Here is a 27612-nt window from a genome sequence, read left to right as displayed (position 1 = left end):
GAATCAGGTCAATACTTCTCTGAGCCGCCATATACTTAATATAAAAATTTCGAACTACCAATTTACTTGATGTTGAACACATCGGTCAATATTTGAGTTATCTTATTGAAAATAAGTGTTTTGCTTATACCAGGATTTTCAAATATCCGGCTGACTCCATATGATGTGATTGTATGTGAGGTACCTTAATGAAACCCGCGGAAATTTTTTTTAGTACATGGTTGTTAATAGATAAAATCAGGTCGATACTACCCCAACACCTACATATATACTACCTATAATGATTTTCGTTTTTCTAACAAATCTTATGCCGAATTTGTCGGTCAGTTTAGAGTTGTATGGAATATATGTATATATAAAATAGATTCCGATCCCCTAATTGGCGTTTTACCTCTTAAGATATTTTTTTGGGCTTGATTCTTGGATGTTGCAAGAGTACAAAATGTTTGGTTTCATCTGAACTTAGCCCTTTCTTACTCGTATATATGCATATAACTCCATATATATCTCGATTAGTTTTAGGTGTTGCAAACACTTTTGGGCGAACAAAACAATTATACTCTGAAGCGACATGTTGCGAGAGTACAAAAAGCAAGAGGTGATAAGCGTTTTATATCAAGCGTTTGAAGTGCACATAATATACAGAAGGCTCAAATGTACATACATACATATATACGGACACACAATTAAATATATTTATGAATCTAAAGATCGTTATTGATTTACTGCTGCGACATGTTAACAATTCTGATAAGACAGTTACGCTTGCTTCGACAATTCAATTACATACGTTTAAACACGGCTGAATATATTTTTTTTTATCTTTTTTGACATTTTACCTTTTAATTCCACAATGCCGAAAATAAAACCAGTTGAACGATGCGACATGTATTGATCAATTTGTGCCCAATAAGACGCCACTGAGTCATTGGGTTAAACTCGGAATATGTATGTTTCTTGGCATATCTATCAGATTTAGATAATTTAACAATATTTTTACATAATCACGAATTTTTACTCACATATTAATGATTGTTTATTAGCAGATCTTCTTTTGTTTTAATTATAAATCGCGTTGTACCTAAGCGTATTTAAGTATGTGTAAATGTGTGTAAATTAACACATCGCATTAGTTGAGTAAACCAAAGGAAGAAAGCGAAAAATCGTAAAATTGATTGGCGATTGTCAATAAAAATCACTTGAACCACAAATAAATAAAAAACAAATATTATTCGAAATTAATTTTTAAGTATACTGCTGGAGATAACTAATTTCTACATACTTATGTACATAGAATATACAGGGTTTTCCAATAAGAGCAATATTATTTCAATAAAAAGCAAGAAAGAACGTTAACTTCGGCTGCACCGAATCTAATATACCCTTCACAGGTGCATTTCTTTTAGTAACTATGTGTTCCGATCTAAGCAATTTTTTCGGAGATAATATTATTACCTTAAGCAGTAACCCACGTCAAATTTCGTGAAGATACCACGACAAATGCCAAAGTTTTCCATACAAGCCCTTGATTCCGATCGTTCAGTTTGTATGGCAGATATATGATATAGTGGTTCGATATCGGCAGTTCCGACAAATGAGCAGCTTCTTGAAATGACGTTTGCAAAATTTCAAAACGAAATCTGAAAAACTGAGAAACAGACGGACAGACAGACAGACGGACATGGCTAAATCGACTCAGCTCAATATACTGATCACTTATGTATATATATATTTTATAGGGTCTCCGACGCTTCCTTCTGGGTGTTACAAACTTCGTGGCAAACTTAATATACCCTGTTCAGGGTATAAAAACCCACATACAAATCGATACAATAAAGTCCTAATACAAGTATAACATCATTCAAATGGCCTTCACGACTTCTTTTGCAGGCACGAATTCAAAAAACCAAATTTTCGAGTATGTATCCACTAAATAAAGTTGTGTGTCATGAAAAGCACGTTCAATATTGACTTCTAAAGTTTGAAGAGAGTCTGGTCTATTGCTAAAGACCAATGAATTCAAATAACCCCACAAAAGTAGTATATTGTGTTAAATCACAACTCTTGAAATAATCGAATCTCCAAATTTTTGTCGCAATAATTCGGTCGTTCACGTGCTGTGTGGAACGTAGCCCCGTGTCGACCTTCTAGTTGGAACCAAATGTTATCAAATTCAACTGCTTCCAATTGCGGTCATAAAAAGTTGGTTATCATCGATCTACTATACTTATACCGCTTTCCATTGACAATAACGGTGTCACCAGCTTCATTACAAAAGGAGTACGAACCGAAGATTCCACACGACCAAAACCAAACCAAACTATCAATTTAGGTGAATGTAATGGCTGTTCTTGAATAATTTATGTATTTTCTTCGCACCAGAATCGACAGTTTTATTTATTTACCGCACCACTCAGATGAATGTCAGAATCAACGAAAAGATGGCTTTCTTAAAAATATCGTTATTTTTTTCAAGTTATTCCAAGATAAAATCAGCAAGTTCGTGGCGTTTACGGTGGTCCAATGATTTCGGTTCTTGAGTGAAAACAATTTTTTACGGATGCAAGCCCAAATCCTTTGGCAAAATCAGCTGTAGTTTGAGACAGTCTTAATTCTTGAGAACGACAAATTGCGGTATTCAGCAAAACTTGCCTGAACGACAGCAATATTTTCATTACTTGAACATTATGTAACGAAAATGTACGCTCCAAATTATTATGATCTTAAAAAGTCATTGTTTGCTGTGATCTATATTTAAGTAATGGTCCATATGTGATTACAAATGAAGCCGGTCATAATGTTACATTCAATGTGGACCACTATAGAGCCTAAATATTTATAAAATTCGACGATCTTCTGTTTCAAGGACATTACCATAAATACCTTAAACATAAAAAAATATACGAGTTTGGATGTGATACTTCTGTAAAAGTTAAAAAAATAGATTTTTCAACAAGCGTTGTAATATGCTACAGAAATGAGATGTACCAACGTTCTTATCCGAGTTTCTTTTGTCACGGGATTGTTTTTTTGGGGGATTTTGTGGCACTCCCATAATATAATCTGCCGATGTGCCTTCTTACCAGAACCTCGATCTCGATAAAATCTTAAATCTATTTAAAAACAAGTAAGGAAGGGCTAAGTTCGGGTGTCACCGAACATTTTATACTCTCGCATGATAAAGTGATTATCGAGATTTCATTATACGTCATTTACATATTTTTCAAATACCGTATTTTTGTAAAGTTTTATTCCGCTATCATCATTGGTTCCTAATGTACTATATATTATACAGAGAATGCATCAGATGGAATTCAAAATAGCGTTATATTGGAAGAAGGCGTGGTTGTGAACCGATTTCACCCATATTTCGTACATGTCATCAGGGTGTTAAGAAAATATTATATACCGAATTTCATTGAAATCGGTCGAGCAGTTCCTGAGATATGGTTTTTAGGTCCCATAAGTGGGCGAGGCCACTGCCCATTTTCAATTTTTCAAAAAGCCTGGGTGCAGCTTCCCTCTGCAACTTCTTCCGTAAAATTTAGTGTTCCTGACGTTTTTTGTTAGTCCTTTAACGCACTTTTTTAGTGATTTTCAACATAACCTTTGTATGGGGAGGTGGGCGTGGTTAATATCCGATTTCTTCCATTTTTGAACTGTATATGGAAATGCCTAAAGAAAACGATTCTGTAGAGTTTGGTTGGCATAGCTATAGTAGTTTCCGAGATACGTACAAAAAACTTAGTAGGGGGCGGGGCCACGCCTACTTTTCCAAAAAAATTGCGTCCAAATATGCCCCTCCTTAATGCGATCCCTTGTGCCAAATTTCACTTTAATATCTTTATTTATGGCTTAGTTATGACACTTTACAGGTTTTCGGTTTCCGCCATTTTGTGGGCGAGGCAGTTGGCCGATTTTGCCCATCTTCGAACTTAACCCTCTTATGGAGCCAAGGAATACGTGTACCAAGTTTCATCATGATATCTCAATTTTTACTCAAGTTACAGCTTGCACGGACGGACGGACAGACGGACGGACGGACAGACAGACATCCGGATTTCGACTCTACTCGTCACCCTGATCACTTTGGTATATATAACCCTATATCTGACTCTTTTAGTTTTAGGGCTTACAAACAACCGTTATTTGAACAAAACTATAATACTCTCCTTAGCAACATTGTTGCGAGAGTATAACTAGACAAGCTCAGGCAAGTGATTGAGCTGTTTTGGTGATACGATGCTCCTTAGTACGCAGGCATATCTCTTCCTTTAAGGCTTGTTTGATCGCAGGAATGTACCAAAGCATTTGCCAAAGGGTTTGGGTGATTTTGGTTTAATCACCCGACGTAATTTACTCCCTAGTTAGTACTTAGTGAAGTATTTATTTAATATTTGAAGTTGCTTATAAAATGTCAGCTGTCAAATTTACATTATCTATATTTTCCAATGTTGTCCAACCTATACATACAGACAGGACGCTATATCAAATGCAAATAGTCGAGAAAACAATTTTGTTTACTCGTTAATTCTTTTTTAATCACTACAACTACGACTCTGACTCTGACTCTAGACAGTTGTTTAAATAGTGTACTCAACTTCAGTACAGTAGCATTAGCTGGTGTAAAGTGCATTCAGTGCATGATAACCACTCGGTGAGCTGTGGATTCAAATCCCATAACAAAAAGTATATAAATGCACCCATAAATAGGCTTTTAAGTTAACGCTCAGAAAACATTAGGCTCTGCCAAATTTTGGAGATTTTCTGATCTAAAACTTGAATTATTAAGGTTCGAAAGTAGAGGTCCAACCCTTCTGAGAGAAGAAACTCGGCCCAACATCTTGAAAATCATAGTTACGTGCATTCTTAGTGCAAGTGCCACCATTTCGGTATATGGGAGCACTATACCGTACTATCTTATCAGAATGTTAATGAACACAAACGCAATGAATCGATAGCGAAGTGTTCAGATAACTGTGAAAACGTTTTTACTAAATACAAAAGTTATTGTTTGTTGTAGCTATATTAAGTTTACTATTAGAAATGTAGGCTAATTGTGGCTCTCAACTCTAACACTTATCACCTAGAATTAGATATTGTTGTTGAAAGCACAGCTGCCACCTTCGAAATCGATCTATTAAGGTGCTGATAGGCAGTATAAGTGACCGCATAGACGTGGAAGTAGTGACGGAAGGCATCGGTCATAATCGGCTTCACCGTTTCCCAGAATATTAGTCACAGTAACTGAAGTTCAAAGCAAAACAAATTAAATTGCATATTATTGTTGGAAGTCAATAATAATTAAATATGTCCGTGGATGTGGATGCGGAGAAAGCCAAGCAGGCGCCAGCGTTCGATGATGTCGATTTTAGCAGCGGTTTCGAGACGCAATACCTGCAGGAATATCGCCCTTCGAAGGTGGTGCGCCCGGCACCCCCCGATCCAAGTTTGGCTTGGTATCGAGATACTGCAACGGTGATGGTGGTTTGCTTTCTCTTCGTGGTGCTCATGACTGGCTCTGTGGCGCTGATTCATTCGATTTTCTCCGCTGATCCCACAACCATAGTGCTGCTATTGTTGGGATATTTTGTGATGGCGCTCATCTTCATTTGGTTCGAAGTGTTCAGCAAGAATTTGCGTTGAATATAAAATAAGTAAAACTGGGAGAACTTGGGAGAAGTGTTACGTGAAAAAAATATGGAGTGCTAAATTGTGTACATACCAAATATAAGTGTATATATGTATGTGTATATATTTACTCGTTTAATATGGCCTTATAATACTATATGGATATGATGAAAAATTAAAGTTTTCATTACACTGCAAAAAATTTATGGAATGTGATTTTAAATTAGACAATTTATTCGGCTTCAGCTTTGGCGGAACTTAAAGAATCCCATAACTAGGAGTAATACTATGGTCAAATTGTAGATCACACAAAGCACGATGCCAGCGGTTGTCCAGTTGCGATACCAAGGCGGCGGTGGATGGCGGAAAATCGATGGTTCATTTGCTATATCAGCGAGTGTTTTATTTGCTCTCTCACCTGAAAGCGGAAGTTCAATGTCGAGCTTTGTGTCTGGACATTGCGTTTTAATGGCGGTTGTGTTATTGTTGTCAAGCAGATTCGTGGTCGCGGAGATCTCGCTGGGTAATATTGTGCCTGAATCGTCAATGTGTACATTTTCACAATTATCCAGGAGAACTTCGGTAGATTTGCTGAAATGGAATATTTTTTAATATGAGTTAAATATTTATAAAAGAAATCAGCTGTTAATAGAAACTAAATACGATTATCCTTTCCCTTCTTTGATCCGTTTGACATACACTCAGACAAAAAAACCCACACAGTCGAAAATTTTCTAATATTTAATTTAACGCTGAAACCGTTAGTCTTAGTGCGTGCTTATTGCGGTACTTGCGGTATTTTCTTTTGAGTCAGTTGTAAAATTAAACAAATTTGAACATGGTGTTGCCAATAGAGAAGAAAGTATAAATCATAATAGGTTGTCAAAAAAGTCTTGCGGTATTTTCGCCAGTTGGCGCTGAAAGCGCGTAGTTCTAGTTTTATTCGTCGCATCGGGTCATGCTATACCTTTTTGGAAAGCTCATTTCACGCGCTAACACGTGTTTGATTGATTGTCGTTTCTTTTAAGTCGTTCGTGAGTTATAGCGTCGCGACGCTAACATGGAGCAAAATAAAGTGAAAATACGTCATATTTTACAGTACTACTACGATAAAGGCAAAAATGCATCTCAAGCCGCCAATAAAATTTGTGCAGTTTATGGACCCAATACAGTTTCCATTTCCATCGCACAACGATGGTTTCAACGTTTTCGTTCTGGTGTAGAGGTGGTCGAAGATGCGCCACGCTCCGGAAGGCCTGTCGTCGAAAATTGCGCTAAAATCGCTGAATTGGTCGAAAGAGACCGGCATAGTAGCAGCCGTAGCATCGGTCAAGAGCTGGGCATGAGTCATCAAAAATTCATTTCAATTTCAATCAAAAAAAAAAAATCAATAAAAATACCGCAAGACTTTTTTGACAACCATTATAAAAATAAATTCTCCAAACATCAAATAGCTCGTGAAATGGGCATAAGTGATTGAAGTGTGCGTAATATTATTAATAATTATATGAATTTTAATGCATTAAATTGAAAAAAGGGGAGTGGATGTCCGAAAAACTTTAATTGAAGACCATGAACGACAAATTAAGCGGATGTGTCTTACTGATAAATATTTCAACTCAATATTTTACCAAACTATTTGGATTGAAATAACTACACGTTCTATTCAAAATGTCCTGAATAATCATGGATTACGAGCCCTGCCCTGCTACAGTGCGTTGTTAGAAAGCTGTGTTTTACCCACCGTAAAGCATTCGCCCTATCCACCAATAGTGTGGGGGGCTATAACTAAGTTTGGTTATTATTATTAAAATATCTGTGAATATCGAAAAACATATTTGCAAATGTTGGAAAAAGCTTACGGTGTTTCAGTTTCATCAAAAACACAAGCCTACGAGCGCTACAAAGCATGCGCTCAAGAGAGCGCGACATCTCTCTCGACTCCGTTCGAATGATTCTGGTGATTATTTTGGGTATGAAACTGCAATAATAATATATATAAATATAATCAGTCAGCAATGATCAGGATGGAGAGAAAAAACGAGCTGTAATCAAAAAACTACGCTAAAGCCGCTTAAAAATTAAGGTGATGCTCATTGTTTTTTTCGATTTTTGTGATTTGGGGCATCATGAATATTTCAGAAACACTTAAGTGTGGAGCGAAACAGCTAGAGCATTGACGCAGCGCCTAGAGCAATTAATAATTTGCTGAGGCGGATAATATCGATAATAACAAATTTACTCGGTCATTCTAGGCTTTGTCATTCGCGATGTTTAACCTCATAATTGATAATTTTTTCATGAAAAATACCAAATTTGTTGACGAATGATATTGAAAACCTATATATTCATCAATTTTATAACTTTACTTTTGTCACTGAGGAATAACACTCTTATTACGCTTCATTTTTCACAGCTAGCCGTCTATATCCAAATTAATTTCATATTTGGATACCTCATTATCTTTGGCATCAGAAAATATAAGGATGTCCGAAATATAACTTACATTGCGCACTGAGAGTATGGAGCAATTCTCTTCGTCAGAGCTTAAATCCGTTATATATCCCCCATATTCCGAATATGAGAATATAATATGATCACCACTTTGGGTGTCTTAAAAAAGTACGGTGACCGTTTGGCATGGGTCCTCATGTTAGACTGATCAACCTCCTAACCCACAAGAATGCTTTTATGTATAATTATTTGCGAACAAATAGCACTTTGGCCAGATTTTTTTGCATAACATTGACAGACATATCGACATATAATACCTTCAGTGAGCTGTTGACGTTTTGCATATCTTGAAGATTTTTTTCATTGTTTTTTTATTTCTTATTTACCGATTATTATTTTTTTATTCCATCCCAGTTTTTTGTAGTTATATATTAGTAGTCGAAAAATATTTAGGTATATCACTTTTTGCCATTCTGGTCTAGAAATTTAAATAATCTAATTTTTTTTTTTATATTTTCAAAGTTTAACTATTCTAGAATATGTGTACAAAAGGATTTTTCAAAATTCAAATTATTTTCGGAGATATAGGCATTTTTCTGACCCGGCATCCAAACTGGTTCGGCCGAAACTAATCGAACAAAAGATTTTACGCGAAACTTTAAACGCGTTTTTCTCTAAACTGACTTTTTCGGAACGATACCCACGATTTCTCAGGTTTTACTGGACCGATTTACTTGAAATTTGTATAGAGTCTTCTTTATAGGCTTGTCTATGGTTCGAACTAGCCCCATTCCCAAATTTTTATTTTTATTATTTTTAAAAAATTCGAAATAGTTCGAAAAAGTGATCCAAAAAAACTTTTTTTTTCAGGCAGTCGCCATTTTCTGAAAAAAAATTTTCCCACTTTTTCGTAGTTCCGGCCATTGCTACATTATTCTAGATTAATTTTTTTTTTGTCGGTTTCAGATAACTAGGAGGGTTGAAATCATGGGTATGGTCACGTGGAAATTTTTAGAGACCCCCTCTTTGTCAGCTCATAATTTTTGAAATTTTTTACTTTTTTACTTTTTAATTTTTTTCTGTACTCTTCTAAAATTAACAAATAACTAATAAAAAAATGGATAGTAAAAATATTAATTGCCTTTTTTTTACGATACTTTAAAAATTACCTGAAGTTCATGCTTCTAGACCAGAATACCGCCTTAATCAGTGTAAATCGAAATTCCGAAATTTCCAGAACGGAAGCGAACGAACTATACGAAATGATACAGCATCGTCTCCGTAGTTCCTTTTACGTAATAACTTTTATAATAATTTATTGCTGAAACATTTATAATTTTAACGTAAAATGCTCTCACGAAGCCTCTGATTATCTTAAAGATTTTGAATGCTTTATAATTCTCACTTATTCCAACAATAGATCTTTCTTCTGAATTACTTATGCTGCGGTTTCATTTCGTTATTTGGACTATACAATATGTTATTATTACTTTTGATAGTTAGACTATATTTAATTTCTTCGAACGGTTGTCGATTTAGCCACAGAGAAATGACAAGTTTCTTTGCTTTCTCTACTGATTTTTTTATATAATAATTGACAAATTTCAACTAGTCTGTTTTGTATTCAACTTTTATTTATATTTCTGATCGCTTTTTCAAAACTAAATAGCACACACTTCAGCAACAGGAAATCAGGTATTTGGAATTATTTTAATCGATTATTTAATTAAATTTCTTAATCTTGCTTCGGATATGAAGTGTAATTCCTCAACAATTCTTATTTGTTGTGTTTTGCTTCTGCATTAAATGTATTTATTTATTTACCTGCTTTTCTTCTTCATTTTTGAGAATTATGCGAACTGGGACTCCGAACTACAGCGCGTCACTTAAGAAACTGTTGCGGCAGCAGTGAAATGTAAACTTAAGTCCTGTGTGGCCAGTATCTGAAGCGGAAAGTAAAGCCAGTTCAAAATGTGTGTATGTGAATATGTAGTATATAGTACACGCAGCAAAAAATAGTGTGAGAAGTCTTCAAAAATATTATTCTCAATAAGGTGCTATTGGGAACGCATTAGTCTTCAACTTACAACTTTCGAATACATTTATAAACAATGGTGTTAGTTAATTCTAGAAAAAATATTGATGATTTAATTGCAGATTGATCAGCTATAAAATGTTCGAACAGTTGAAAAAGATTGATATACCTTTGTAGTCTTTCGGGTACAAGATATGCCCGCTATTAGTAACTTTATAGATCATGCTTGAATGAACTGTTCATTCCCCATAAAAAGATTCGAAAAATGATAAGTCATATGTTTCTTCGCGACTAATTGTGAACTCATTCTGAGCATGCCGCATTTTCTCATAACATACATATATGGTCATAAATACATACTACATATATATGTAATCTTTTATATAAACTGTACGAATGGATACATATAAACAGAAAAAATAAATATGCTGATCAAAACAAAGCTCGAATAATAATAAATAAGCAAATCTTAAAATTGTTTACGCGGCGTATTTTGATAGCAAGAATGTTTGCTATATTACTGGTCATGGGTGCTTTCAGTTGCAACCGGCTGCAGTGCTGCCGCCGGTAAGTGTCCCTAAAGTAGAAACACTTGACTGAGCACTTGACAGAGAATTATAGAGCTGTACGAAACTGGAGATGTGAAATGTGGGATGGTGCTTTGGAAATAATGAAATTTGGAATGTAGTCATATTCTGAAGATCATATATGCACATACAGCGTCGGACAAATCAATAAGAACACACGCTGTTAAAAACAAAAAGCAATAAAAAAGTTCTATCCCAACCAGTGAAAGTTTAAAATAATATTATTGGCTACAAAAAATAAAATCAAAGCCATTGTATTGTTAAAAATTAAATCTTAAAGGTTATGGTGAACCATATTTGTTGAATAGCCATTGGTTTTTAACACAGCTTGATACCTTTATGGCATTGAGTCGACTAGGGAGCACAAGTAATCTGGGCTAAGGAATATCAAGCTTCTTGGATATTTGCCCACAATTCTTTCTAGTTTTCGACATAATGTTTTCAATCTTTTGCTTGACAACTCTCCACAAGTTCTCTGTTGAATTCAGGTCTGGAGATTGAGAAAACGTCAAAACGTCTATTTTATAGTAAACAAATCAATTTCGTGCAATGGAGTCCTGTTGAAACTGTTACATTAGAGATATCTTCCATTCTGTAAGAGGGAACATAACTTCTTTGAGTATCTGGATGTAAATAAATGTGTCCATTTTTTCTTTTATACAGTGCAGAGGACTCACATAACATCAGGACTCCTCATAGCATGATGCTTTCACTGCTATACTTAAAAGGTTTTGCAGTATATTTGGCCTGAAATGCTGCATTTTTCGGACGTCTTATCCAACGTTCACTTAAAAGTAAATTCATTTCCGTTCCATTAAAAGACATTAGTTTCAGCGAACTCTATGCGTCAGCTGCGATGGCACTTTGCGTGCTGTTCTTCAATAAAGTATATTTATACCCTGAACAGGGTATATTAAGTTTGTCACGAAGTTTGTAACACCCAGAAGGAAGAGTCGCAGACCCTACAAAGTATATACATATATAAATGATCAGAATGTCGAGCTGAGTCGATTCAGCAATGTCCGTCTGTCTGTATATATACGAACTAGTCCCTTAGTTTTCAAGATATCGTTTTGAAATTTTGCAAACGTTATTTTCTCTTCAAGAAGCTGCTCATTTGTCGGAATCGGACCACCATAACATATAGCGGCCATACAAACTGAACGACCGGAATCAAGTTCTTGTATGGAAAACTTTCACATTTGACAATGTATCTTCACCAAATTTGGGATAGATTATTCTCTAAGGGAACAATGTAATCTCCGAAGAAATTGGTCAGATCGGTTAACTATAGCATATAGCTGCCATACAAACCGAACGATCGGAATCAAGGGCTTGTATGGAAAACTTTCGCATTTGACGTGGTATCTTCACGAAATTTGGGATGGATTACTGCTTAAGGTAACAATATAATATCCAAAAAAATTGTCAGAACGAATTACTATAGCATATAGGTTCATTACAAACTGAACACATAGCTACTAACAGAAATGCACCTGTGAAGGGTATTTAGCTTTAGTGCAACCGAAGTTAACGCGTTTTCTTGTTTTTAATAAGACTTTCCCAACTGACCGAGCACAAATTTGAACATCAGTCTCCTACCTAATCGAGGCAATTCTAATGAAATTATCATCTGCACTTGTAGGTAGTTTTGTCTTCATCGAGCTTGGGGCCTGAATGTTGAAGATCTTCTAATAAGTCTTGCAATTTTCCGAATACTTTGACCTTCATTTTTCAGTTTTTTGGTACTTCCCACTCTTCCGTGCTGCAATGCTTCGCCTTACTCATTATTTCCTAAAGTGTGAAATTATTTGCAACGAGCTTTAGTTCGTTTCTATAAATGCTTACCGAGACAAAAACAAATAAATGTGCCTTGTTTGTTTTAACTACTATACTCTAATATCCAGACGATTTTTGGCAGCTAAAAAGGTGCAGATACATGTTTTTTGGATTAAAACGGTGGTGTTCATCATTCATGTTTTCTGTTAGATTGGCTGAGAGGCGATAATAAAGCCGACTTGAATGCATAGTATTTAACTGTGGAGTACGACCTAACATTGATATAATACAGTGGTTCTTGTCTAAAATCCTTAGAGGTATAACGAGTTACTCGTGGTACATTCGTTATGGATGGGTATTCCCGCGCTATTTACCCTAGATGCGAAGAATGCGTTCAACTCCGGAAAGTGGGTAAGCATAATCAAAGCTCAGTATCTCGAAAAAATTACAATGAGCTTTTTTGAAAGTAAGATATTGTTATTTGACACGGACGTGGGCACTCAGAGCTACACTATCTTCAGTGAACTTCAACAAGGCTTATTCTTAGACCCTGTACTATGGATGTAGATGATGTTCCAAATTAAAATATAAGAAACACTTCGGGTGGTGCAAAAAAAATATAATATATATGTAATGCTATATCAAGAATGATGACTAATAGGTGCTGCGTGCGTTCCAGCCGTTAAGCTTTAATAGCAAAAGCAATGAGTTCCGTAATATTGTATGCAGCACCAATATGAATACACTCAATAGGTATAAAAGCATATACAAACAAAACAAATAAACACTGTGCATAGGCTCATTACTACACGAGAAACAAGTGTTTTCAGAACGATATCAAGCAACGATGCTGAAGTTATAGGTAGTATGCCGCCCATTGACATCTAGGGAGACGAATTCGCACGATTGAACCAGTAATCAGAGCCGTCTGTAGACGTAAAAAAAGGGGACAGAACCAAGAGTGGCAAACTTTAACCAGAGGACGGTGGACCTACAGACTGATTTCGAACATCCATTCGTGGATAGATAGACAACATGGGGATTTAGACTTCCACCTAACCCAAATACTGCCCACCCAGTCGATATCGATGCTTTAAAAGCTATCTGTTCCAATTCCATATCGACCTTAGTCCGTACTGTCCGACGTGTCCGGAGTGCAAAAAAGACTCTGAGCACGTATTCTTTCAATGCCCTCGTTTTTGAAATGGTAGATATGAGTTAGGATTAGGTTACGAGATTATAATCTACACGACGGCTTCCGATGCTTCCTCCTACTATAAAACTAAAAGTCATGTAGTCAACACCGCTTCTACCAGCCTTCTAAAGAGCAACGTTTCGCCCAACAGGCCCCACTAGAATCCTGAGCTCGTCTAGGCAAAGTCCAAGAAATTTTGAACATGTGTGAAAGTGACCCCAAATTTTTGCAAAACGTAATCACAGGTGATGAATCATGGATCTCCGAGTATGATCCGTAAAAAGGCCGATGAAAGGCAAGGATATTCCAAAGAATCCTTTCCGTGACACCTTCAATGCTTGGAAATCGGGCTGGCAGCGCTGCATCGACGAAGAAGGAGCCTATTTTGAAAGTTTAAAAAGAAATTATAACCAATTGTTGTTCAATAAATTTCTTTAACTCGACTCCGTTCAATTACTTTCCGGACAAATCCTGTATATCGTCAAATATTCCTCTTGTGACCAAATAATTCATAAATAACCTGTATATGTACCTGGTTTTTAATACTCATTTAATTTATATTAATTATCTAATTCAACAAATCCTTTAGATTTGTAACGTAAATACATAATGAGGCTTAAACCATGCAGGATTGTTCACTTGTTAGTCCAAGTATAGAGCAAAGATGAGTGCTTTACCCTTAGTTTTTAGTTTTAGTTCCGGGTCAGATGCAGCGGAAACGAATAATTTCACGGAAAATACAACTCGAATTATTAAGGGCGCTATTTTTCATATTTTCGTAACAGTTAAATTTTATTTTTTTTTATTAATTATTGACACACCTATGCTTTAAAAGATATAAGATTCTACACAACCGTTTCGTGAAGGTGCGCGTTGGAAACTGAGCCTGAGATGAGAAACTAATCAAAGCTGAGCAGGAAAAAAATCATCCAGATAATAAAAGTGTGAGCCAAAACCGCAAAAGCCTCACTTTTTATAAACCTTTTAAGCCCGTCTTGTTTTACAATTCACTTTTCACAAAAGAAGTGATAATTGAAGGCAGCGATTGCCACAAACATGTTAAAAATTGGGTTTGAACTTCTACATGTATGTATATAATATTATATATGTGCATATACTTTTATATAGATGTTTATATATGTCAATATTTGTATGTATAATATTACTACGTAGTTTCAAGCTGTATGTATGTATGTATATAAGTATATAATACTTGATAAACATCAGAGAAGAACATGAAATGAAGTGTGAATATGTGAAAAGCCAACGTCAGTAGGTGAATAAACACTGAATTACGTGCCCACAAATACGTAAATATTTAATAAAATACATATTAACATGCTCAAAAATGCTATGAAATGAAAGAATTTTCTGTCTCATATTTGTATGTTCTAAAATTACCATCCAGTTTGAATTATTTTAAGTGATTCATTGCATTTACTAACTATATTATTCAGTATTTGTTATTGTAGGTTAAATACAGGGTGGACTGAGAGTCAACAAAATGCGAAATAGGTTTAGAAATTGAGGAGAACGGATCATGTATAACTTAAACTTTAAGGGATCTCAAATGTTGAAAATGTAAGAGTCTATATTCGCAAAATATCCAGTTGCTAATTAAATGCTACGGAGCTTACTACCTTTACCAACAAAACCAAATAACTTTTAGTTTAAATCCAAACCAGTTACTTAAGATTATCTTATATAAGAATGGCTCTGTCTAAAAGGGGGGATATTGTTTAATCGCTCTTCAGGAATCAAAAGAATGTAATCGGTACTCCACTCAGTTTCCTTTACTTGTCTTTAAGACCTCTTGTCGAAAAAATCTTGGAATTTCCATGAGCAGTAATTAGTACGAAAACGAGTGCTATTCTGAATCTTCGATAAAATTATGGCATGTTATGGTGAATTAAGTGCTGGCAGTAAATCATATGAAAACACAATGAAACTGAACATCTAACCGAATATCAAGGACTTCACTATTCACTGTTTGGCGCCAATTGGAGATTCCAAGTGTATCCAGGTCCTTCTCTACCAACTTTTTCCATCGAGTGCAGGTCTTCCTCTTCCTCTGCGTCTCCCGGCGGGTACTGCGTCGAATACTCTCAGAGCTGGATTGTTTTCACCCATTCGGACGACATGACCTAGCCAGCGTAGCCCGTGTCTCTTAATTTACTGAACTATGTCAATGTCGTCATATAACTCGTACAGCTCAACGTTCCATCGACTGTGGTATTCGCAGAATCATCAGATGATATCATCATCCATGCCTCTGCACCATATAGCAGGACGGGAGTGATAAGTGAATTGTAGAGGTTGGTCCTTGCTCCGTATACTTCTCAATTGCCTACTCTGTCCGAAGTAGCACTTGTTGGCAAGAGTTATTTTCAGTTATATTTTGAGGCTTTGACGACTGTTTGTTTGATGACAGGAGATATTTTGTCTTGCTTTCGTTCACTAGAGAAAGCAGAACAAAGGGATCGGTTGTTATTGCCAATGATATCGATGTCATTGGCGTACGTTAGCAGTTGTACACTCTTGTAGAATAATGTAGCTTCTGTATTCTGGTCTGCAGCTCGAATTATTGTCTTCAGGAACAGATTTCTTCAATTTACGATAGGGAGTCACCTTATCTGAAACCTCGTTTTCTATCGAACGGCTCGGAGAAGACATTCCCGATCATGACTGAGCTTTTGGTGTTGTTCGACGTCAGTTTACACAGCCGTATTAGTTTTGTGGTGGTACCTAATATAGACATAGCGGGATAAAGGCAGCTCATTTTCGTGCTGTCAAAAGCAGCTTTGAAATCGACGAAAAGATTGTGTTTGACGATCCTCTCTTCACGGGTCTTTTCCAAGATTTGACGAATATCTGGTCAATTGTTGAGTCTCCAAGCCTGAAGTCTCACTGATAAGGTCCAATCAGTTTGTTGACGGTGGGCTTTAATCTTTCACACAATACGCTCGATAGAACCTTATAAGCCACGTTGAGGAGGCTTATCCCACGATAGATGGCGGAGTATGTGGGGTCTCCCTCTTTGTGGATTGGGCACAGCACACATAAATTCCAATCGTTAGGCATGCATTCGTCCGACCATATTTTACAGAGAAGCTGATGCATGCTCCTTATCAGCTCTTCGCCGCCGTGTTTGAATAGCTCAGCCGGCAATCCATCGGCTCCCGCCGCTTTGTTGTTTTTCAGGCGGGTAATTGCTATTCGAACTTCTTCATGCTCGGGCAATGGGACATCTGCTCCATCGTCATCGATTGGGGAATCGGGTTCTCCTTCTCCTGGCGTTGTGCATTCTCTGCCATTCAGCAGGCTGGAGAAGTGTTCCCACCAAAATTTCAGTCACTAAATCACCTCTGGGTTCTATAAGAGTAACCTTTTGTTAGTCGCCACATCTTTTTGTAAATATTTCGAGCATTACCCCTGACAGCCAGCTTGTCAAGCTCTTCGTGCTCACGCATTTTGGCCTTGCTTATTTTTTTGTCTGCAATACTTCTAGCTTCTGTTAACCCAGTTTCTTTAATACTTCGCTTCCTTTTCGAGTCACCTGAAGTCTATCGAAAAGCCGGAACTATTGTATGTATTCCCGCTATATGACAGTAGTTGATCCATAATTACACTATTTTTGCAAATATTCTTTAGATGAGCAATAATATCGGTTCCTTCCTTCACGTCAAACATTTTTATAGTGTCTATAAATATTTGAACACAAAGGGTATTTTTAAATCCATGTTTCCCCTTTTTTACATTGGAGAATCGTCATTTTAAAAAAACTCATCTGGTCTCAAAAATATAGTACTTTTATTTTTGAGTGCTATAAAACTGAAAAGTCCCATTTCCGTTCTAAAACCTAACTGTTGACTTTTTGAGTGCTATAAAACTGAAAAGTCCCATTTCCGTTCTAAAACCTAACTGTTGACTTACCCATTCTGCGTAGTGTTAAAAACAAACTTGTGACCCTCTATTTATTTATAGCCTCAGTTCGCAGCTTATGTGTACATATGCTATTATTTTTCGAATTAACATCAATATCCATGGGTATAAATAAAAATAAATACGAATTCCTCGCTCATGGCATTTGCATGAACAGATTAATAACATACAGCGAACATAATTACTTTCAATGTGGCATTAGCGGAAAATTAATTGAAAACTATACTCCAACTAAATTAGGATTTGGGAATTTATGTGCTTTCCTAAAATTAGATAATTTATTGGCAATGAAGCGGCTCAGTTAGCAATGACTTGATTTGGGCAATATGGAGCACAGTTAACCGGGTTAAATTCCAAAATAATATCAAAGTTGAGTATAATAGAAACATATTTTGTAGGGAAATTTATTTTATTAAAGATATTACATATTATATTAAAAAAACAATTAAATTTGAGATTTAATGTGTTTGGAAATTTGACTTCACATCGTACGAAGTTGGGATTAATTTGCTCGTAAAACAAGCTCCAACTAGACTTGATCTGGGTTCTCGGGCACAGGAACATTTTCGGTAACGAAAAAGCAGACGAGTTAGCAAAGGCAGGAGCTTTCCTCAACGAATCCGAGGCGGAGCTAATACCAAGCCCGCTAGGATCGATCAAAGGAGATATCAATAGACAATTTCAACAAGTTGCAAATAACAGGTGGAAAAACATTACAAAATGCGTCATTGCTAAACAATTATGGCCAACATATGACAGGAAAAGAACCAACGACTTATTAAATAGGTCAAGAAAAAGTATCTACAGAGTAACAGCTAACACAACCATTTGGGGAACATGCGTCCAAAATGGGTATGCCCTACAACGACATCTGCCGAGGCTGCGGAGTAGCAGGGAACAAGGAAACAATCTTCCACTTTCTCTGCGAATGCCCAGCTCTAGCACAGATTCGACACAAAACACTTGGAATCCATCAAGCACCAAATCTTGAATGGATTTCCACTAAAAGCATATCAGACATAAGTAGTTTCATCGAAACCTCAAAATGGTTTGAGAGAGAAGGTGAAACGTAAAAGCAGATACAGGAGGTTCAACGAATAGTGTATCAAAATGACACATCAAGTGCTAATTGAGCCCGATAGGGCTGCACTCCTACCTACCTACCTTGCTCGTAAAGAAAAGTATTTATCCAGTCCATAAAACTTACTTTCCCATGAGAACAATCCTACTTTCCAAATGATTCTTACCATATTTTGCAACATTTCTCGTTGGTTGCTAGTGCTGCGATAGGAAAATTTTTCTTTGAAAGTTCTATCAAATGATTTCAATGTTGTCATAGAGACTGGAATACAATTTTTAGCTGCTTTTAAACAGAATACTATGCATAGTCGAATCATATTCTTTAACAGTTTCGAAAACTGTGGCACATTATTGATTTTGCTAGAATTTGGCTTATTAAAATTGTCTCTCCCGGTAAACAACTTTGAAATATCCGGATTATATTTGCATTGTGAAAAAAAGGACCCGGAAATTGTAATTAAATTCCCCGGGTAAATGATATTTCAAAAAAAAAAAACCAAATTGCTTGTTTGGCAGAACTGTTCTTAATTACTATGCCAAATATGAGCGCGGTCTTTCAACTAGTCTGTTAAGAGCACCTGCTTAAGCGGGTACACTTCAGTAGTGCATTGCGATTGCGAGAATTTATCTCAAATTTTGTATTTGTAATCTAATTTTGTGTGCGAGTGCTGGAAAACGCTTACGGTGATTCCGTTTTATCAAAAACACAAGCCTGCGTGTGGTACAAGCCCATCAAAAACGGTTGAGAGATCGTTGAAAACATGCCTCGTTCTGGACGACCTTCGACCTCCTCAACTGATGAAAACATTAAAATAGTGAATGATATGGTTCTAGAAAATCGTCAAGCAATGTTAGAGAGATGGCAAGACAGCTCGAAAATTCTCGCGAGTCCATTCGAATGATTTTGGTGGATATTTTGAGTATGAAATATATTCTTGCTCGATTGGTGCCGATAAAGCTTAGCTGCTTGATCGTCCGTATTCCGATCCCACAACCATGGAGAGCATTATAACTGGAATGAAAGAAAACAACGGTGTGTGATTTGGGGCATTACGAATTTGTTCCGGAGGTACAGACGGACAATAAGGCCGTATTGGGGCGTTTGCGTGAGAACATCCGTGGAAAACAGCCGGAACTGTGGAAGAACAATTCATGGATGATAAAGCACCATCGCATCGGCCCTCGATTCACCAGTTTTGGCTATGTGTGATTTTTTCTTGTTCCCCAAACTGAAATTGCTGCTCCGTCGACATCCGCATTACATCTGTTGGGGATTAATTTGAAGGCGACAAAGTAAATATTGATGAATAAATAAATATCTTACGTTTTTTAAGATAAATAAAATCTGTCAGAAAAAGACACGAAAGGGTATTTTTGCAGGAATTATTGGACCATTCTTTTTTAGAAAAGCATCTGGCCATAATGTTACAGTCAATGGAGATTACAATAGAGCCATGATTAATGACTTTTTCGTACTTGAATTGGATGATCTTGATGTGGATCTCTTTTGGTCGGTTGGACGACGATTTATTGAAGGAAACTTTTGGTAGATGCATTATTCTGCGTGACTTCCAAGATCATGGGATTTACCAACGCTGGGCTATTGTTTGTGAGGTTATGTAAAGTCGTTTGTTTACGCAGATAAGTTAGAGATGACTTACGTTTTGGAAAATAATATTCGGGTGATACGATCACGAAAATGTGGTTGAAAATTAGACCTTTCGGTTGGAATTTATTCGATCCCACCACGGCGGTAATTTGCCCGAAATCATTATTAAAACATAATGGCAATGAAGTTGAGTTCCTGGCCAAAACACTGGTATAAAAAAACCCTCTGTATGTACCTATTTAAAGGATCAGATTGACAAGACGAGTTGAGTTCCGGATGACTGTCTGTCTCTCCGTCTGTGGAACTTGATACACTTGTTCCCTGGTGCTATAAAGAGTTCGGTTTTGTTGTAGTTCGGTACAACAAATCGTATTAGGCATCTTTAGTTTGAAAAATGGTCCTCTTTGATATACTTACCATTCGCGCTACCAAAGCTAAACTAGCTAAATGTTTTCAGAACCAATTCTTTTGTTTTATCTTCCGGTAGTGTGAAAATGGGCGAAATCGGGTAATGGCCCTGTTCAATATAACGGTTTTGTTCAAAACTAATAAAGAAAAAAATGAATATATAATTGCCTCAGATATGTAAAATGATGGTATGAGAAGGATTTAAGGGAGCCGGTTGCATATAATCTATCTCCGAACTTATTCGACCAATTTGAATCAAATTCCGTACCTAACATTATTCTGGGATTCCCATTCCATTACGTACGGCAACCACGCCTACTTTTTGTGTAACACAACTTTAAATTCCAACTGATTTCAATGACTGTATCGGCATACAATTTCGCACAGATAGTGGCCGTTCGAAATTGGAATGTTCAAACCCATTGATACCGAAAATGTGTACCCTGTTGCCTATGTCGGACTTTTAGTCGAAATTGTTTATCAAGGTATAAAATATAAAGAGTAATCCATTTCCGGGTTCTATACTTAAAAAAAAAAAACTCAGAAACTTGAAATTTAATGGGGCCGCACTACGTCTCAGATGTTCCATCCGTTGAGTCCAATTTTCGATGACTTTGACTTGTAACTGGCGACTAGCAAATGGGATTGTCCGCATAGACTTTACATATCCCCACAGGAAAAAGTCAATCGACCGGCCCAAAACGTGAAATTTTATGCTCACCGAAGTGTGAAATTGATTGATGCGATGTGTGGGAAGCGGCGCCGCCTTGTTGAAACTAAATGTCGTCGCGATCACGGCATTCAATTTCACGCATAAAATAATCGGTTATCTTGGCGCGATAACGGTCGCCATTGACGGTTACATTCTCACCGGCATCATTTTTGATGAAATATGGACCGAAGATTCCACCGGCAAAAAACCACACCAAACCGTTATGTTTTCTGAATGATATGGCAGCTCTTGAAAAAATTTATCCACATGGAACACCATGTTAAAGCTTTGCGATATTTTAAGGCTTTCATAGACTTAATGAGTATGAATGTTTCGGTCTATAACGTGGGTCCTTATCACTAAAATAATGATTTCCGTTTCACCGGTCGATTCAACGCTCATACAGGGTCCGGCACTCGAACTAATTAAAACAGCCATAAATTCAGTTTGGAAATTTATTTTCATTTATTTTAAAGTACAAAATGTGTGAAAATAATCATAAATTCAGGATCAATTCACTTTTGCTCGATATGACCACCTCTTGCCTTAACTATGGCCTTCAGGCGGTCAAAAAACGAATCGCAAGCTGCCCGAATGTGACTTGTCGGTATTTTGGCTCACTCACGGACAATGGCTTCCTTCAGCATCTCGAGACTGGTGTATTTTTTACTTCGGACCTTGCTCTCCGAAATGGTCCAGAGAGAATAATCCATAGGATTAGCATCTGGTGAGTTCGAGAGCCATTGCGTGGTCGTAATGAAGTTCGGAACGTTGTTTTTCAGCCATTCTTGGTTCACCCGCGCTTTGTGAGACGGTGCTGAGTCTTGTTGACACGTCCATGGTTTGCGACCGAAATGTTTGTTTGCCCACGGCTTCAAATCAGCCTGCAGAACACTTTCCCGATAATATGTCGCATTTACTTTGAAGCCAGGCTCGATGAAAACAACAGCGGCCCAAACCATTATTTGTGGTGGCTGCTGCCTCCTGGTGGCCAACCGATGACTTAGATTTTCGTATGAACGGTCGGTCAAGCAAACCCTATCGTCTTGAGAGTTTAGTTTGCTTTCGGCCAAGCGAAGCAACTGCTTCGCTCTCTCAAGTCTTACTTGTTGCTGCTCCGGTATGAGATCATGGGTCTTTTGGAACTTGTAAGGCTTAACCTTGAGCTCATTTTTCAATATGCGTCAGATGCTGCGGTCGGATTTTTTCAGTTCTTTAGCCATTTGATTGGCACTTCGTCGTGGATTTCGCTCAAGTCGCTTATTGTTGTGCTGAGATTTCCCAGCTAAATATAAAGCAATTACACTATTACGTTTGAATTCCATCGCTGATCACTTTTTTTGTGTTCACTTTTGGCAAAACGCTCTTGTACACTCGTGAACAATACTCCGAACTGTCATTCAGCAAATTTATAAACAGTTGATTCCTGTGCGACAGCTGCGCGAACGGTCTGAAGTTGGTGCCGGACCATGTATACCCATAAATGTATTGAATTTAGTAGCTTAGTTATCTCAATATTCAGGTGAGGTTATGACCTTTAATAAATATAATAAGGTGTAAAGCATAATTTTTTGAGTTCTTTCATATTTTCTTAATATAAAGTTTTGCCTGAAAATGTCACCATGGCGCTGGTCATTGCGAGAGTAAAATGCGGTTATATCCGAACTTAGTGTTCTTTGAGTAAAATTTGTAATGGCATGTAATTTGTAAATGTACGTACACACATTTGTGTCTAAATATTGTCAATTATTTTAAGTACTAATCAAATTGATCTACAAAATTCAGCAATATTAAATATAATAATGTATTTAATATAATATTACAATGCAAATTATCATTAATATTATATAATTACAATTACATTTAATATTGCTGAATTTTATTGATCATTGATAAGTACTTATATTATTAAGAAATTACTAAATTGCACTCAAAGCGGTCATTGAACAAATCGCCCAAAAAAGTTGATTTGTAACAATGCAAATTATCGTTAATTAAAATCCGACGCGTTCGATGGCGTCAAAAACTAATTGAATCAAGTTGCCGCCAAATTGCTGCATTGATGACGGCACTCCAAAGAAAAAACTGACAAAGTTGAAAACGAAAACCGCAATTAAATGTGAAATTTGTTAATAAATGTCGAGCTTAGCATTTGCTTGCCATTAGGCGAGCACTTCGGCAATAAATAGTTTGTACACTGTGTCACCACACCGCAGGTCACCTGTGAGACTAATTCGTGTACATAACTCATTGACAAGAACATACATAGTCGGGCCGCACACACATATGCAAAGATTAACGCTTCCATATTCATGCAATTTAAGTTCAGCAGACTGCATTGGGCTAGTTTCAGTTGCAGCGAACCAGCAAATTTTGGCTCACTCTGGTGTTTGTCGTTTTTTCAATTTGTCGCACTCGAAATTAAATTGAAGCGAAGTTTGTCGTCGGCAGCGCAGCGGCTCGTAAATTATCCTGCTGATATGAGCGAGTGAATGGCGGAAAAGTGACGCTCAGCGAACGGTGGCTATTGGCCTTCAGTCGATGGCTATATGCTTGTATGTATGTATACATATGTGTAGTTGTTTATGAATGCCATTGTGTGGTCGGTGGATTCAATATTAGTAGCCAGGCAGAGATAAATGCTCGGACATAAAATGTTGGACTAGGTGGTCCATTTGTACCTTGTTAGAGTGGTTAGGAAATTCACATCTAATATTTCTACAACAAAAACTTGTTTCTTACGTGGTCTACGTTCTCTGGTAGGTGTTTTTAGTACTAATACGTTGATCTCTTGCAAAGCTGTTTAGAACAAATATTAAAAAAAAAATGGTTAATTTTGTAGTGCTCTATAACCTATTAGGAGTACTCTTGACATTTAGATGGATTATTTGCGCTTCCTGCAGGGTGTCTTAGGCATTCACCTAGATATATGTGTATAAGGTGTTTTTTAGGTGTGCTGTATAAGTTTCCAGAGAGATAGCTGTCAAATAATCTGGTAAAGTGAACTAAATATGTTTGACATTTGTACACTTTGTGACATTTGTACGCGGAAATTGTAAACAAAACGCAAAATATTTAATTATTTCTTCTTCTTCGTTATTGGCGTAGACCCGCTTACGCGATTATAGCCGAACAACAGCGCATCAGTCGTTTCTACTTTTCGCTACGTGGCGCCAATTGAATATTCCAAGCGAAGCCAGGTCCTTCTCCACTTGGTCCTTCCAATGGAGTGAAGATCTTCCCCTTCCTCTGCTTCCCTCGGCGCGTACTGCGTCGAATACTTTCAGAGCTGGAAAACTAAAACACTCCATCTCTGAAAGTATATTTAATTATTTATAAGTATTTGTTTTGTCGCCTTCAAAGTCATCCCCATCAGATGTAATACACTTGTGTCAACGACTTTTCCAGTCCTCGAAATACTTTTCATAAGCACTTTTTGGGATGGCCTTCAGCTACTTCAGGGAAATTTATTTTTGAGATTCAACAAAAAATCACACGGAGTCAAATACGGGAGTACGGCGGTTGATCGATTATATTCATTGCGCTTTTGGCTTTAAATTTGGTCCCAATGAAGGCTTGATGCGATGGTGCAATATCCTTGTGTAAATACGCACAAATACAACTATTTATTGACCGTCTGTCTCTCCGGCATAAATTCATGATGCACCAAACCACGAATATCGAGAAAAACAATGAGCATCATCTTGATTTTTGAGCGGCTTTGGCGAGGTGTTTTTTGTTTTGGCTCGTTTTTTCTCCATTCTGATGATTGTTGACTCGTTTACTTGTAAAACTCATAAATCTATGGCTAATCGGCAGTCATAATACTCTCCATGAATGTGGGATTGAAATTCGTAGGATCAACCATGTCCAAAGTGACCTGTTTACGGTACTCTTTTCGAAAAAACTCAGCTTTATCGGGACGAGTCAAACGAAATCATTCGGATGGACTCACGTGAGATTTTGGGCTTTTTTGCTGTTTCTCTAATATTTTCATCAATTAAAGAGGTTGTCCAGATCGAAGCATGTCTGCAACGATCTGTGGAACGTCTTTGAGAGCCACTCTTAGGCTTGTGTTTTTGATAAAACTGAATCACCGTAAGCATTTTCCAACATTACAAACGAAACCGCACACGAAATTTGGTTAGAAATAGAAAATTTGAGACTTCATTGTTCGATTTTTTTTATCCATTGTAAAAATCGCAACGGATACTGAGGTGTACCGACTTATGCAACTGCTGTAAACAAACTGGTTGACAGATCGCGCTCATATTTAGCATAGAATTTAAAGACAGTCCGACCAGTTTAGCAAACTACACTTTTTTGAAATATGTATATGGTAGTCGAAAGCTTATCGTATTTGTAATCGAACTTCAAGTTTTTCTTTTTATATTTATAATGAACTTTAGTAAACCAAATATGTACCATTTTGGTGGACCACTTTTTGCCATTTTTCCGCTAGAGACATTATTCCATCAGTGTAAAATTTTCCTGGTTTCTCGGCGAAAAACTGTAAGTAATTTTCACAGGCTTTTCTTGAAGCTCTTTACTCTATTAAGGGAGTTCTGCATTGATCGAAACAAATGTTAGTCCGATAGTGCAAAATCGGGACTAAATGGTGCATGCGTCAAGACTTCCCAGCCAGGTCCTTCCAGTTTTTGCCGATTCACCAAAAATATGTGTGGTTTAGCGTTATCCTGATGGAAGACGAAGACCTTTTTGCTGATCAGTTCTGGCCGTTTTTTCTGATTGCTTGCTGCAATCTCATCAGTTGCTGACAGCAAAATGTGGAATCAATCGTTCGACCAGGCTGGAGAAGCTCATAGTGGATGAGGCGTCAATCCTGGCTTTGCGACCAATTGTTGAGCTTCACCACGCCCGGAACGTGATCTTTTTGGCATATTATTGTCATATTTGGTTCACTTTTCGTCTCTTGTTACCATCGTTTCAGAAATGGTTCGATTTCATTTCTGCAAAGATTCGCAGATGTTAATTCGATCCTTTCAATGTTTCACAGCCAATTCATGTGGTACCCAAACTTCAAGTTTTTTTTGTAGTCAGCCTTTCTTAAATGGTTCAAAACCGATGATGAATTTTAAGTTCCTTAGCAATGTTATGGCTGCTTATGTGACGGTCTTTTCCATAATTTCATCGACTTTTTCAACAGTAGGTCGACCAGAGCGAGGTGTATCATTCACATCGAACTTTCTAGAACGGTAGCGAGCGAACCATTGTTGGGCTACACGAACTGATACAGCTTCGTCTCCGTAAGCTTCACAAATTTTGTTGCTGGCTTGCGAGCATTCTTCCTTTTTTCATACGAAAATTTCAGAATACAGCGACTGCCACGACATTTATTGACAAAATACGAAAAGACTTTTTCGACTACCCAATATCATTTACCCGGGCAATGTAAATCACAATTTTCGGGTAAGTTTCGTATAAATAAACAGCAAGACGAGCTGTGTCCAAGTAACCATATTTGTCTGTCTGTGTATAGTATACACGGTGGAAATGATAAAAATGCACTTTAAGATTTATTAGGCGACTTAGAGCTTGGGAAAGATTTCACACGATTTCTGTTTAGCAGTTAAGGTTGCCTAAACATTTCTGTATGACTTCTTTAAAGGTAATCCTCTCTTCTCTTTGAAGAACCGATATGGTTGTAAGGAGCTGTAGATTAGCCATAAGTCGTCGAATATCTGGGTCAACGAAAGCACCGTCCTTCAACTTCCGGTGGTAGACCGGTAGGCCATATATCCCATAGAGACAAAAAGCAAGGGAATTTGGTAAACCCACATTGTTGAGCGAGCAAAATGCCCAATACTTATAAATTATCGCAAATTGCCAACCATGATTTCTATATTTTAATTTCCAAAGAACCAATTCTAAGTTCTTATAGGCTTCCATGATGAGGACGGAATAGCCGATAGGAATGGAAGCCTTGAAGCCGCAATTGTGAAGCAAAACTGCTTTTTATTTTAAGACTGCTTTTGAATACATTTGAACCTTTGGAAACAGTAATTTGTATCTTTTTATGTCTGCTTTCAAGTTAGTTGAAAAACCCCTTGTTTTGAATAACATTTTGCGTTTGGCAAAATAACTTGACCTCGTAGAATTTTTTGAGTATTTTTTAGTATTCAGAGCAAATAAATACAAACAAATGAGTTGAAATTATCC

General features: G+C 37.0%; 2 protein-coding genes across 2 annotated transcripts; one reads left to right on the top strand and one right to left on the bottom strand.

Annotated features, from left to right (window-relative positions):
* The first annotated feature begins 5084 nt into the window (after positions 1–5084).
* On the top strand, positions 5085–5837 carry LOC120781155. Its single transcript, XM_040113286.1, has one exon. The coding sequence runs from the start codon at positions 5311–5313 to the stop codon at positions 5644–5646; it is 336 nt and encodes a 111-aa protein (XP_039969220.1). The 5' UTR covers positions 5085–5310; the 3' UTR covers positions 5647–5837.
* Positions 5746–10020, bottom strand: LOC120781154. Its single transcript, XM_040113284.1, has 2 exons — positions 9910–10020; positions 5746–6222 (listed from the first exon to the last, which is right to left on the bottom strand). Exons 1-2 carry the CDS (start codon positions 9924–9926, stop codon positions 5874–5876), a joined length of 366 nt encoding a protein of 121 aa, XP_039969218.1. The 5' UTR covers positions 9927–10020; the 3' UTR covers positions 5746–5873.
* Between the last annotated feature and the right edge of the window lie 17592 nt (positions 10021–27612).

Source organism: Bactrocera tryoni, unplaced genomic scaffold (genome assembly GCF_016617805.1).
Source record: "Bactrocera tryoni isolate S06 unplaced genomic scaffold, CSIRO_BtryS06_freeze2 scaffold_383, whole genome shotgun sequence".
Taxonomy (NCBI): domain Eukaryota; kingdom Metazoa; phylum Arthropoda; class Insecta; order Diptera; family Tephritidae; genus Bactrocera; species Bactrocera tryoni.
This window is presented reverse-complemented; position numbering and strand designations above follow the sequence as displayed.

What these genes read in the sequence shown, in the direction of transcription:
- LOC120781155 (XM_040113286.1), top strand. Translation starts at nt 5,311, where the DNA reads ATGTCCGTGGATGTGGATGCGGAGAAAGCCAAGCAGGCGCCAGCGTTC.